This window comes from Oryza brachyantha, chromosome 6 (genome assembly GCF_000231095.2).
Source record: "Oryza brachyantha chromosome 6, ObraRS2, whole genome shotgun sequence".
Lineage (NCBI taxonomy): Eukaryota > Viridiplantae > Streptophyta > Magnoliopsida > Poales > Poaceae > Oryza > Oryza brachyantha.
This window is the reverse complement of record NC_023168.2, coordinates 7,336,514-7,350,458: the sequence shown is the minus strand read 5'-3', so window position 1 is coordinate 7,350,458 and position 13,945 is coordinate 7,336,514. Positions and strand designations below refer to the sequence as shown.

At 45.1% G+C, this 13,945-nt stretch overlaps 2 protein-coding genes across 2 annotated transcripts; both read left to right on the top strand.

The window, feature by feature from the left end:
• Nucleotides 1-289: 289 nt before the first annotated feature.
• On the top strand, nt 290-2,977 carry LOC102716980. The gene is made up of 2 exons (XM_040524926.1): nt 290-802; nt 842-2,977. Exons 1-2 carry the CDS (start codon nt 290-292, stop codon nt 2,975-2,977), a joined length of 2,649 nt encoding a protein of 882 aa, XP_040380860.1.
• Nucleotides 2,978-10,784: 7,807 nt separating this feature from the next.
• Nucleotides 10,785-13,945, top strand: LOC102716700. Its single transcript, XM_040524925.1, has 4 exons — nt 10,785-11,295; nt 11,374-11,457; nt 11,536-12,073; nt 12,150-13,945. Exons 1-4 carry the CDS (start codon nt 10,785-10,787, stop codon nt 13,690-13,692), a joined length of 2,676 nt encoding a protein of 891 aa, XP_040380859.1. The 3' UTR covers nt 13,693-13,945.

The window sequence follows — 13,945 nt, the reverse complement described above, 5'->3', positions numbered from 1 at the left end:
GGGTTGATTCTGTCCCAACCCATCCTATCCATCAAACCAAAAACATCCTAATAAAGACTTAGCACCATGTCGATCAGGTCAGCCATGGCGTGCACGCTGCATTCACATGTCTGTCAGACTGTCATCGCCTCCGGCTGGGAAATGCATGCTAGGGCTGGATGAACACCGAGAAGAAGCTTAAACAACGACGTGACCCCTGACCACCAAAGGTTTTTTTGCACATGCAGCTACTACATAACACCATCAGCTGCAACGGCATTAGCACACCCACAGTAATCGGGGCCACACAATGGAAGCAGCAGCTCCAGCTCGTGTAGCTGAGACGGCTCGCGCCGTGCAAACGGAGCCCGGCAGCAAGCAGAGCCAGAGCCAGGGCAAATCGCTGGAGTGGCAGCTGCGCAAGTACCTCCTGCTGCTCGCCATCCTCGTGGCGACGGTGACCTACATCGCTGGGCTCGACCCACCGGGGGGAGTGTGGCTGGAGACCAAGGACGGCCACCTCACCGGCGACCCCATCCTGCCGGACACCCGGCGCCTCCGCTACGACCTGTTCTACTACTTCAACGCGACGGCGTTCGTGGCGTCGCTGGTGCTCATCGTCCTCCTCCTCTCGCTCCGAGTGGACGGGTCCCGGCTGAGGGCGGTGCGCGGGGTCATGGTGGTCGACCTGCTGTGCCTCATGGTGGCCTATGTCGCCGGGAGTTGCCGGGGTCGGCTCACCACCATCTTCGCCTCGCTGCTGTCGGCGGCCATCTTCGCCTACACCGTGGTCTACGCACTGGTGGCTCGAAATTCCCCCAATGTGGCTGTCGATGAGATGGCTCCGAAGGCCGTGGAGAAGAACAATGGCAAGCTCTGGCCCAAAGAACGGGGCAAGGTGTTGATGCTGCTTGCCATATTCATGGTGACGATCACGTACACGGCGGGGCTGAGCCCTCCGGGCGGCACCTGGGAGCACGCCGGCGAGGGCGGCGACCACCGGGCCGGCGACCCCGTCCTGCTGGAGGGCCACCACTGGCGCTTCGTGGCCTTCTTCGTCTTCAACAAGGTTGCTCTCGTCGCGTCGCTCGCCGTCATCACGATGCTCCTGAGCACCAGGCTGGGTAGCAACGGCAGTGGGCTGTCGGCGCTGAACGTGGCCGTCGCCCTGGCTCTGCTCGGTCTCATGGGCGCTTACGCGTCCGGCAGCTGCAGGGAGACGGCGAGCACCGTCTACAACCTCTGCCTGGTCGGCGCCGTCCTCGTGTACATTTCTTGCCTCGCCGTGATCAAGAATGCTTCCAAGAGACGCCGCCGCTCCTCCCCGTCTCCGGCGGCAGCCGCTGTAGAGGGTGAACCACAACCATTGGCGCACGGTTGCTGCGAAGGAACGACGACGACGGGAGGATCGCGTCCGGCTCCGGCGTCTCAGGACAGCGAGCACAACACGGATCCGATTGAGAAGGCGCGCTCGCTGATACTTCTGCTGGCCACTCTCACTGCCACCGTGACGTACCAGGCTGGCCTAGATCCTCCCGGTGGAGTCTGGAGGGACGGCGACAATGGCCACAACGGCGGCGGCCTCATACTCCCGGCGACCCACGCCAAGAGGTACAAGGTGTTCTTCTACTGCAACTCCGCCGCCTTCGTGGCATCCACCATCGTCATCGTCATGGTGCAGAGCAGGAATCTGATCAGTCGGCACGCGCTCGAGGCAGCCGTGATCCTAGACCTCTTCGGTCTGATGGGCGCATACGCCGCCGGCAGCTGCCGGGACGTGCACACCTCCATCTATGTCTTCGTCCTGCCTGCTGCCATCGTTGTATTGGTGGTGGTAATCTACGTTATGGTTAGCAAGCTTCAAAGTTCAGGGAAAGACAATGGTATGCTCAAAGAAGAGAGAAGGAAACTGGAGAAGAAGAGAAAATTGCTGCTGCTTCTCGCAATTCTAGCCATCACCATCACCTACCAAGCTGGGTTGACTCCACCAGGTGGCTTCTGGATCGAGCACACCGATGAAGAGCACCACTACGGTGACTCGATTCTCGCCGACAACTATCCTCTACGGTACAAGGCGTTCTTCTACTGCAATGCAACGAGCTTCATGGCGTCCGTCGTTGCCATAGTTTTCCTGGTGAGCCGGAACCTCTCCGACATCGCCCAAAGCTACTGCAAGGCACTCTATGTCTGCATGGCTGCTGGCTTGGTCGGATTGATGGGTGCCTACGCCGCTGGAACCACCCGAAAGTTGAGGACGTTCATCTATGTCTTCGCCTTGGTCGGTGCGGCGCTCGTTTTTGCCGCTCTGCACATTCGTTTTCTCCACAAATTGCTCATGGGCTGCTTTTCTTCAAGCAAGAAGAAGATTAGTAGATCAGCTGATAGAGGGCATAAGAGTATGGGTGCGGCAGTAAATGAGCACACTATTAATCATGACGAGGTCACCGACGAGTACAAAGAGAAGTACAAGATGCGCAAGTATCTTATGCTACTGGGGATTCTCGCGGCGAGTGTCGCATACCAAGCCGGACTGGTGCCACCCGGGAGCGTGTGGCCGGCGAACGGCGAAGGGCACGTAGCCGGCAACCCCATCCTGAACGACATCGACGGTCGCCGGTACCGTGTCTTCTTCTACAGCAACTCCACCTCCTTCGCGGCATCCGTCGTCGTCATCGTGCTCCTCCTGCAGGAGACCTGGATCCTGCCGGAGCTCAACGACCCCGACCGCTTTGGGCCGATGCACATGGTGGTCGTGCTCAACCTGCTTGGCCTCCTGGTGGCCTACGCGGCGGGCAGCTGCAGGGACTGGGGCACCTCCGGCTACGTCGTCGCCATGGCCGTCATGGTGCTGGCCTACGTCGTCGTCTACGTGTTCCTGTCTCTCCGTGACAAAAAAGGAGGGCAGGAGGAACGAGGCAGCGCGATGTCGCAGCCGTCAGGATCGGACGGTGGAGGTAGCTCCACCTCGCGGCCATCAGGATCAGCTGATAACGTTTGACAATGTGTGCACCTTGTGAGGGATTGGGATCCTCTGCCGTCACTGTACCGTGCTTTTGTCACTGACAGGTGGATCCCAAAACCCTGGGTCCACATATTAGTGACAAAGACATGATGTCTTTAACTATAGAGGAACCTGATCCTTGTGAGAAACTGCGGCGTGTAATGATGTCCGGTGGAGACACATTTTATATGCTGCTTACACTTGGAGAGATTGTGTTTAAAAAAAACATGAATGTATGCATCCTAATCCATCTATATAAAGACATACTTTTTTATCATACTTAAGAAGTACCTTGAAATACTAAAAAATTATTACAAAATTCTAATGCTAGATATATTGTACCTCGAGGTGCTAAACTTTTATATTGAAAAATATGATACCCAATATATTTTTTAAGGATGATGAAAAAGCTCGTGCAAAGACAAACTTGCTAATGTGAATATATTAAAAGGTATGACATTGCAAGGTGGGTAGTTTGCCTGGGCGCATGCCTCCTAAAACGTACTACATGCACCTGTCCAGTACACAAATCACGCTCATGACTACTCGAGTTATTAGTATTAATTTGATGATGAAAACTGTTTGCCAGATCACAGGATGTTTGTTAACTGGTACTAAGGGCACTATAAAAATGTTTATTAGCTGACTCTCTCATTCGCCATGTAAAACAAATTTGATGACGTGGAGAAAAGAGATGGAATAAGAAAAAAAGTTGTTGTCATGCATGACAACAGCTTAGAGTCGACCCTTAGCATTTATTAAAGAAAACTTTCATGCATGAGGATGTATAAAAAGGAAACTAGTATAATAAAAATATTTCATTCGAAACCATACATGATCCTACCTTCGTAGGCATCATTATGAAATAGACTCTTATTACTGACGTGGCTTGAGATAGAGCTAGCCCACAACGGGCTCTATCATTGAACATGCCCTAACAAGGTGTGAAAAATATGGCTACATTTTCTGATTTTCAAGTTGAGCACATCGTGCCAAGTCCTTTTTTTACCCACGTTGATAGTTGAAGAACATTGATCTGATTCGAGTTTAGCATCCACATCTTTTCGCTAGTGTTTATACTTATAAGCCAAAATTTGAATTTCAACTTTAAATTTAAAGTTAATTTGGAAATTTTCATTGTAGTTTAATTTTCAGTCTTTATATTTAGATTGAGAAAAACACGTATATAAAACTTTTCTTGATAAATTATTTTTTATTTATAAATATGTCGTTTGACTTTTTTCTTAGAAAAGCCAAACAATGACCCGTAGCAGGCTGCAAGTCTATATGGGAGTTGAAGAACATATATAATTAAGACTACCAACTCATGCATTAGCCCCGGTCCTGTAAACTATGCAAGTGTCCAACTCAGGTCAGCTAGCTACTTTGGTGACCAATGATAGAATATATTCTCCATCAGATTAAGAACCTTGTGATCAATTAGAATGATCATGATGAAGCGAAATTTTATACTTTAATCATTTGACAATCTGCCATGCTGCTGTGCTTATGAAAGCTATATTATAGGAGTATATGTCTACGAGCTTTGATGTATTCCCCCTATTTTATTTTATAATATAAGATGTTTGACTTTTTTATTGTAATGTTTAATGATTCCTTTTATTTAAAAAATTATAGAAATATCAATTATTTTACTTGTGACTTATAATTTTTATATTTGTACTAAATTTTTAAATAAGACGAATGATCAAACGTTACAATAAAAAAGTCAAACATCCTACGTTACATTATGAAACGGAGATAGTAATATATATCTATCTGACAGTATCTGACAGTAGTGGCGGACCATATGCATCTTGAAGTTGATGGGCTGCAATAATACTCCTATTGGCGTGTACAAAATGGAACCTAAGCCAATTCTAGTCACCTACATAAAAACCATGACACACACAAAGGTGGCTTTACATGGTATGCCACCCTGTATTTCTACAAAATATCTATATTCATATATATATGTATGTATATAGAAAAATTAGATCCTACTATCAGGTATAGCTACTTTCTTCATATTCATAATGAGAAATATTTTTATAACTGTTTCTGCTCCCATCCAACAGAAAGTATGTACATTATTAAATTTCATATAAATGATATAACTATATGTATAAAGATTGTACTTTCTATTGGAAGAGAAAAGAAATATGTATAGAGGTGTTTCTACACCTTAGACGTAAAGGGAGTAAATACACCTGGTAATAGGATAGAGGCTTCATATATATATATATATATATATATATATATATATATATATATATATATATATATATATATATATATATATATATATATATATATATATATATATATATAGCCGCTACAGGCTGCGGGCCTGAGCCGAATTTGCACGCGCGGCGGGACGCACACATGTAGCCATGCAGGCCCATCGATCAGGCATCAGTCCATGCATATGCAGTGGCATGAGGACGAGGGTGCCTATACTTCGTCAGTCCGTCTCCCATCTGGGCATTCTCCGAGTCACAATCACAGTCATCCATCGGCCATCGCAGCAGCCAGCAGGCAACAAGGCCGGGTGGCCGCAGCACTTGCAGACAAGGAGTACAACTGTACAATTATACCCGTATCATTTGGAGTAAAAACTCTAGGAGGTTAGGTAAAAGAGAGAAACCCGTGCCCGGTACATCTCACGGCACACGAGTAGCACCACAATTCTACGTCACCAACGAAAGACAACAGTGGAGCCTAAAGCGAGACAATATAGTTGAGTTTGCCTAAAGGCGGCATTAAGGTTCTGATTTGCAATACCCATATCATCGTTGTCGAGCTTGCCGTCTAGCGACACAACAGTTTTGACTGCACGGCTATCGTGTCATCATTGCCAAAAAAGTTGCCAAGACAAACCAAACCAACAACAATATACCACGGGGGATCTCAGCCCAAACTATCAACCACCAAGACCTAAACCCAGGAAGCACCAACACCCCTGAAAGAAAACTGCAACGCGCTATTATTCCCAAGCTTCGCCGCACCAAATAACGAGGCAACTCCAACTTCATCTAACAGCAACAAAACAAGAGAGTTGGCCGCTCACTAGAGGTAGGAAGAGCATAGGGCAGTGAGAGCCTCGCCAAACATTCTAGGCTACTCGAACTACGCAATGAAGGCAAAATACCAACAATACACACGTAAGCTTCTCCAAAATGATGCCCCAAGGAGAACGCGACATGAACACCACCATAACTTGTCCAAAAATGAACGAGGATTTCACCTGAAGAAAAGACCACCATAACTCGTCCAAAAATAAACGAGGATTTCACCTAAAGAAAAGACCGAGGGAAGGACGCTAAAGACGATGCCTTGAAGGAGGGCAACGATGTCTAGGGCGTCATCATCGTCTAATCGGTTGAGGCCGACAATAGATTTCGCCAGCGAGTTCCACCTAGCCCTACATAAATACCCGTATGCACCCAGCCGTTGCCAACCACCCACGACGTCCCAGCACCCCGCATCCACGCCCCGTCAACCGCTGGGGCAGTGGAGAAGGGAAGGGTGAGCGCGGCGTGGCAGCAAGGGGACGTAGGGTGGAGCAGTCAGCTGCGCACCCTCGTGCTCCTCTCCGTCTTCCGCCTCTGAGCCAGTGTCTGCTATGCGCCAGTGCCGCCCAGATCAGGCACGGCTTCATTGATAAGGCAGCCACAAAACTAGCACATTGGCAAGGCAAATTTATGAACACATCTGGCAGAACAGCGCGTTGGTTAAATCGGTTCTCACGGTGCAACCCATCTACCACCTCACAGCATCACGAACACCAAAAGGCATCAACAATTCCATTGACAAAGGCAGGATGCAACCAAATGTCACGTGGCAAATGCAGATAATCTGGGAAAGATGTTTAAGCCGAAAGAGCTCGGTGGGCTCGGAATTCTTAATCTAGAGCCCTCCACAAGAGCACTAAGGCTGCGGTGGCTATGGTACGTGTGAAAAGATTCCTCGGAACCATGGTTTGGTATGGAGATTACTTGCAATAAACACACAGAAAACCTTTTGCAATGGCAACCACAATCACCTAAGTAATGGCGAAAAAGCAAGTTTCTGGAATTTAGTCTGGATGTGAAGGTTGCCGCCACGGTACATAGCTTCAAGTGTCTGCATAACAACACGGACACATGTCATAGCATATGAGGCGATCATAGATGGAAGATGGATATGTGATCTCAACATAAAGATATTCACAAGGCCAACCACTTTGTTGAATTTGTGACCTTATGGGAGAAAATTCAAGATGTGGTTCTGGAGGAAGAAAATGAAGACACCATTACGTGGAATGGAACAGCAGGAGAATAATCTGCAAGATCAGCCTACACCTTCCAACTAAATGGCTCAACCAAAAGCTATGGGGGCCATCCAAGTTCAAATTCTTTGTGTGGCTCGCAATCCAGAATTGATTGTGAACGGCAGACTGCTTGCAAAGATCAACGATGGCCAAATCTGAGAATATGCCCACTGTGTCGCTCATGCCAAGAGACAGCCATACATCTCTTCATTAAGTGTAGGGTTTCGAGGAGAATTTGGAGTGGAATGACCACATGGATGGATAGTAATATATTAATCAACCTTTGGAATGGCTATAACACAATGGAAGAGTGGTGATCTATGATCGCTAGTACACCGGGGATACCAAAAATAAACCTCTTCGCACCATGATCATGCTGATATCATGGGAGCTATGGAAAGAGCGCAATGCGAAGGTCTTCTAGAGTATCGCAACTACACCGCCAGTGATATTAACCAAGATGAAAGAGGAAGGGTGAGCTTGGTGCCTAGCGAGGGGTAGAGTATTCCTAACCTTAGGAGAACACATACTAAAGAAACAAAGGCCTTCAGGATCACCTTTGTAAATTTTCTCTATAAAACTTCTCCTTTATCAATGAATTGGGCAATCCTTTTGCCTTCTTTCAAAAAAAAAGGACAAAAAGGTCATTTGTTATAAACCAAAATGAAAGACTTGTCACATCATGAACTCAACAAATTAAGTTGGCCTGGCTCACAAATAATGCTCCATTATAGTACGTCCAACTTGCACAAATAAGACATTCCCTTTCCATTTCTCTACCATGAACGGTTGCAGAATTCTATATATTGTAACATTAGTAAACGACATTCAATACTAATCTCTAGAGAGGATATGTACGTAAGGTCCCCAACCATGCCTTCGGTGTTCCTAAATTATTCTCTCCCCATTCTCAATTAAATAAAGTTGGTTAGTTTATTTTTTAGTTGACCAATGTCATTAAAAAAAACTGGAGGTAGTAGTTTCTTACTTCCTTTTCTGTTGGAGAAAATAATACAGGACTTAAGTGGGTTTTCACTGTAATTCGCAGCAAATAGTTGTCAGTTTCACAATTTCTAGATTTACAGCGGTTATGCATAAATTTACAGTTCGAGTGTGTCAGATTCCATATTTTATAGACTTTTAGAGTGTATTACATTGCAGGGATCACTGATGATGAGCATTTGAGCCTACCATGATGCCTGAATGTGTCAATTACGTTTCCAGAGTCTAGCAACCCTCACGTCTTATTTTATTACCTAGAGATTGCACCCTATCAATATTCATAGTCAATGTTTGGAGTTAAAATTTTCAAACGACAACCAGCTTTATTATAAAAATATATCCTTTGTTGTTGGACGCAAGTGGGGAGATGATTTTTTAACATTTTAGCCCTTTCACAAAACATTTTATAAATAGACCCCTAGACCCCATAGAAAACTTCCTGCAGATATGGACCTTTTCACAACGCCAGCGACATTGGCGCAAAGGTGTTGAACTTCCCTTCTTTTCTTTCAAATATTTTCTAGCAAATTTTGAAAATAAAAAATAACAAATCAATGTATACTACTCCCTCTAGTCAAAAATATTTTTCGTTTAGGACAAGATTTGGTCAAATTTCTCAAATTTGGACAAACAATTTTGTGTTATAATGAATTTATAAAATCTAATAAGTTTATGATATTATGATAGTAATTTTCGAGAAGAATCTATATGTATCATTTGTATTGTATTTAAAATAAGCATTTAAGAAATTATCGGTGGTCAGAATTTTAGAGGTTTGGCTAAATATTATCCTAAATGACAATTTTTTTTGACTAAAAGGAGTAATTCATTTCCACAAGTTTATTTTTAAATATAAAAATTTAAAATGGGACAAGGGTATGGCTCCCCCCTTGTCCCCACCCTAAATTATATTGATTTAATGAAAAACTTTTGTAAAAAAGGTGAATTGAGTCACTACACATTTGTTTTTCACTAGAATTTAGGTATGCTGAGGAGTGAGGACCTACATCCTCCCCACGATAAGTTTTTATTCATGAAGATAAACTTGCAAGATGAATTAGTATACAATGACTTGTTTCCCAAAATGTGAGAGCAAATTAATAGGATTTAGAGCAAATAGTATGGTAGAGGTGAGCGCTAAACTAATGGTCTCCGGGATTCCTGGCATAAAGATTTTTTTGAGGCAAATTCCTGGCATAAAGATAAGGGTCCATATTTGCAATAAGTTTTTCAGGGGTCTATTTATAAGAAATATGTTCACTAAAAGGGCTAAAATGTCAAAAATTTCAGCAAGTGGGAAGGTGCCTACCCTCATCTGACAGCTGTCATGTGTCAGACCATTTCCTTTCAATCTTAATGATTTTTTTTAAAAAAAAGTACTAACATCTATGATCCATCCTATAATAATTGCTTTGTGCTTCTATCCTTTATTTTTTCCTCTTAATTATTTTATGATCATAAACCAGTATTTGCCGCTAGACGATTTTCCAAATAATATGAAGTAATCCCATATACTGGGATAAATATATTATAATGTACTATATGCATTATTGAATAATCCTAAGCCTTCCAGTTTGTCCCACTATAGTGAACTTGGGTTCTTGTGATATGCAGACATATGCAATAAAAATTAAACATAAACACTAAGACAGGCAAACTGAAATAGCTACAGAAGGCAGCTTGACACGCACCTGGAGTACTTCTACTATGGTCAGCAATAATAAAAAAGATGATATGAAAGCATAGCATAAGCAGCCTGCCACTTCCAAGATGGTTAACCCATTAAAACCATTCATTGCACAGCAGGTATGTAGATCCACAGAAAGCATTTCACCAAACATGAATTGTCCAGCATTCTGTCAGACAGCAACAGGTTGATGACTAAGAGGGGAACCTGAGTTCAGACAACGACATCCAGCTGTTTCCTGCATAACATACCAGCATATTAGTATAGAGAAACATTGCACACTACATATTTGATACTGAAGTTCAGCGGAATGACAGAAAAGTGCCCAAAGTATATGACTTTGGAGTTGGATAGGAGATTCCAGGGAGTCATTCCTGGAACATGCATATGAAAAGGTCTTTTTAGTCATGTAAAGTATCAAGATGTCCAGCTCACAGCATGACAGAAACAAAATCAAAAACAAAAGTCTCTTTCTGCTCTCGTAGACTATGTATGGTATAGGCCTCAAATCATTGCACGTTCCTCATCTCATAGGACAATTCTAGTCAATATAAAACAGTGGGGTTGTGAGAACCCATAATGAATAAAGAAGATATGGCAGGTGAATATAGAAAGACGACTTGGGTTGTTGGGCAAAGTCTTCCCGTCTACATCTTCCTTGCTAATGCTTAAGCCAAAACATGGCATCACTATCAGGGGAGAGAAGCACAGCTATATACATCATTATGCACGGCAAAGCACCTTCTTAGCATTGAACCATTCAGAACTTGGAGCACCTCCTTTCTGCTACCATCTCCCTGCAAATGGAGGATAGCCAGCCACGGCCAGTGCAGACTGACTCACCATTGGTGACCGAGTCACCATTGGAGTATGATTTGAGGAAGTACCTCCTGCTGTTGGCCACCCTTGTGGCCACAGTGACATATGCCGCAGGATTCAACCCGCCAGGGGGGGTGTGGCAGAACAGTGACGACGGGCATCTTGCTGGTGACTCCATCATCCGGGACAGCCAGTATCCCCGATACCTTATGTTCTTCTACTGCAACGCGGCCACATTCGCGCTTTCCATCGTGGTCATCATCCTCATCTTCATCCTTGCAATCCTGCATGAGAAGGGGAAGATACAGTTCCCCATGCTTCTGCTGCGAGCAGCCATGGTGCTGGACCTGCTAGGCCTCATGGGGGCCTATGCTGCTGGGACCAGTCGGGGTGTTCTCACGGCTGGGAATGTCTCAGCACTGGTGGCCGTTTTCATCTATATGATGGCTCAAATGGTGGCCCAAATAGTGGCGGCTTCACAGGATGACAGCACAGGTAAGCTACTAATGCTCCTAATTGAAAGCATTAGTTCTGTATTTTGTCCTGTCAGCATTCACAGGGGCAATTGACCAGGTGATGACAAAGAGAAGAAAAAGCGGCACCACAAGGTGGCTACTTCACAGCCTGACAAGAAAGAGAATTCAGATATAAGCGCAGGTAATCTTTCAATCATCCTAATTCAAAGCACTAATATGGACAATCTCATGTCAGAAATTCACGAGGACAATTGACCAGGTCATTACAAAGAGAAGAAAAAACGGCACCGCAAGGTACTGATGCTGCTTGCAACATTTGTGGCAAGCATCACATACATAGCTGGGCTGAGCGCGCCAGGTGGCTACTGGGATAACAACCAGGAGGGCCACCATCCAGGAGATCCAGTCCTGTGGGAGCACCACTCCCGCCGCCTGAGGGCATTCTTTGTCTGCAACACCATTGCATTCGTCACATCCCTGCTCATTATCATGTTGCTTCTGGACAAGGAGCAGTGCATCTTCTTGCCCATGGACAAGATAAAGACTATCCCTGTACGGACTTACGGGCTCTATGTATACATCACAATTGGTCTTTTTGGTCTCGTGGGGGCCTATGTTGCCGGTAGCTGCCGAAAGCCTGACACTACCATCTATGTGCTCAGTCTGGTCGGTGCTGTTCTCTTATGCATGGGCGCTCTCCAGGCAGTCCTATCTTTTCTGCCACAACTTTCAAAGAGATCCTGCTTGCCGATAATTGCAAAGATATCATGTTTATCGCAAGGGCCATCAGATAGCAGGTAACACAAACATTTTACTGCTGTTTAATATTGTTGCCATCTTTAAGTCCATTCTAACTTTATTTGAAATTAACAGTTCTGGAAAGAATGCAAGCAATAAGACGGATATTCTAGAGAAGGCTCAATCGCTTGTTGTACTGCTTGCTACTCTTGTAGCAACTGTTACATACCAAGCAGGGCTGGTCCCACCAGGTGGTGTTTGGCAGAAAAACCAAGATGGGCATATGGCTGGCGAACCAGTACTCTTATTCAAGCAAGCCAAACGTTACAAGGTGTTCTTTTACTGCAACTCGACAGCGTTTGCAGCATCTTTGGTTGTCATCATTTTGGTACGATATAAGCCTTTGCTCAGGCGCCGGATACTGGAGATAACCATGATATTGGATCTGTTTGGTCTCATGGGCGCATATGCTGCTGGAAGTTGCTGGGACATAGCCACATCCCTGTACATAATTGCCTTGGCAGGTGCTGTGCTGGTCTATGTGGTGATTCATGTTGTCTTCTTCACTCTTGAAGATGACGGCAAGGAGAACAAAGGTGGGAACAGCGAAAGGGCTGTGCAAAATTCTGTCCAAGATGATTCGGCTGTGCAAGATCCTATGGGAAGTAGTTCAGTTCTGGCCCACCAAAATAATTCAGCCGAGGACAATCTCGTTCAGAAAGACTCATATATTGACAAGAGGCGCAAGAGGTTGCTCCTTTTTGCTGTGTTGGGCGCAACCCTCACATACCAAGCTGGGTTAACCCCACCAGGTGGGTTCAGACTTGAGGATGATGAGTCTGGGCATCAAGCTGGTCACCCAGTTCTCTTTTACAATTTCCCACGCCGTTACAAGGCATTTTTCTACTGCAACTCAGTAAGCTTCATGTCATCCATTGCCCTCATCATACTCCTTGTGAATCCAAATCTATATAGACCGGCTATACAAAGCTATGCCCTCTCTGTTTGCACAGCAGCAGGCTTGTTTGCTCTAATGGGTGCCTATGCTGCTGGGAGCACTCAACATCTGGAAACATCAATTTATGTCTTTGTACTGGTGGCTGTGGTGCTTTTCATTATGATCATACTCCTAGTGTGTTTCTATCAGAGTGAGAGCAAAGAGAAAGGTGAAGCCAAAGCCAAGAAGCCCCGCAAGGAAGATAAGGACGGAGCAAAGCAGCATGCCAAGCGCAAGTACCTGATGTTGCTTGGTGTCCTGGCTGCAAGTGTTACTTATCAGGCTGGCCTGAACCCACCTGGAGGTGTGTGGCAGAGTAATAGTGAGGGGCATGGTGCAGGTCACCCGGTTATGCATGACAACAGGAGGTACCGCTACCTCACCTTCTTCTACAGCAACTCCACTTCTTTCGTGGCATCTATTGTTGTTATCATCCTATTACTACCAGAGGAACTGCTACAGAAGAACAGGTGGCTAAGGGTTATGAACATTACGATTGTGCTTGACTTGATAGGCCTCCTGCTAGCCTATCTGGCTGGGTCAAGCATGAGATGGGATCCTTCCGGATATGTCATTGCATTCGTTATCGTTGCACTAGGCTGTGCTGCAATCCACAAGCTTTGGTCATTCGTCACAAGGCCTCAGAAACAGGGGGAAGAAAATGGTCAGCCTTCTCAGTAACAACAACATGATGTTCAAGTCTAGATGTTCCTTGCAAGCTAACGAAAGGGCAAGAGAGCCGAAGTGTAGCAATCATCATAAAATTATTACTCTCTTTTTTCTCTCTTTTCCCCTTTTTGAGTGTAAAGTTGTCCTTTTTGCTTTCGAAGGTAAGCACATTTCACATATTTATACTATATACTCGCATATTTCCTTCAAGCTATGTGAATGTGACCGTTGTTTCAGCTAATGACATCACTATAAGCATGAGCAG

Excerpts from the sequence above, each read along its gene's own strand:
- LOC102716980 (XM_040524926.1), top strand. The coding sequence starts at position 290 with ATGGAAGCAGCAGCTCCAGCTCGTGTAGCTGAGACGGCTCGCGCCGTG. Across the intron at positions 803-841 it reads TGGCTCGAAATTCCCCCAAT|AACAATGGCAAGCTCTGGCC; the intron begins GTGGCTGTCGAT and ends GCCGTGGAGAAG.
- LOC102716700 (XM_040524925.1), top strand. The coding sequence starts at position 10,785 with ATGGAGGATAGCCAGCCACGGCCAGTGCAGACTGACTCACCATTGGTG. Across the intron at positions 11,296-11,373 it reads TTCACAGGATGACAGCACAG|GTGATGACAAAGAGAAGAAA; the intron begins GTAAGCTACTAA and ends GCAATTGACCAG. Across the intron at positions 12,074-12,149 it reads CAAGGGCCATCAGATAGCAG|TTCTGGAAAGAATGCAAGCA; the intron begins GTAACACAAACA and ends TGAAATTAACAG.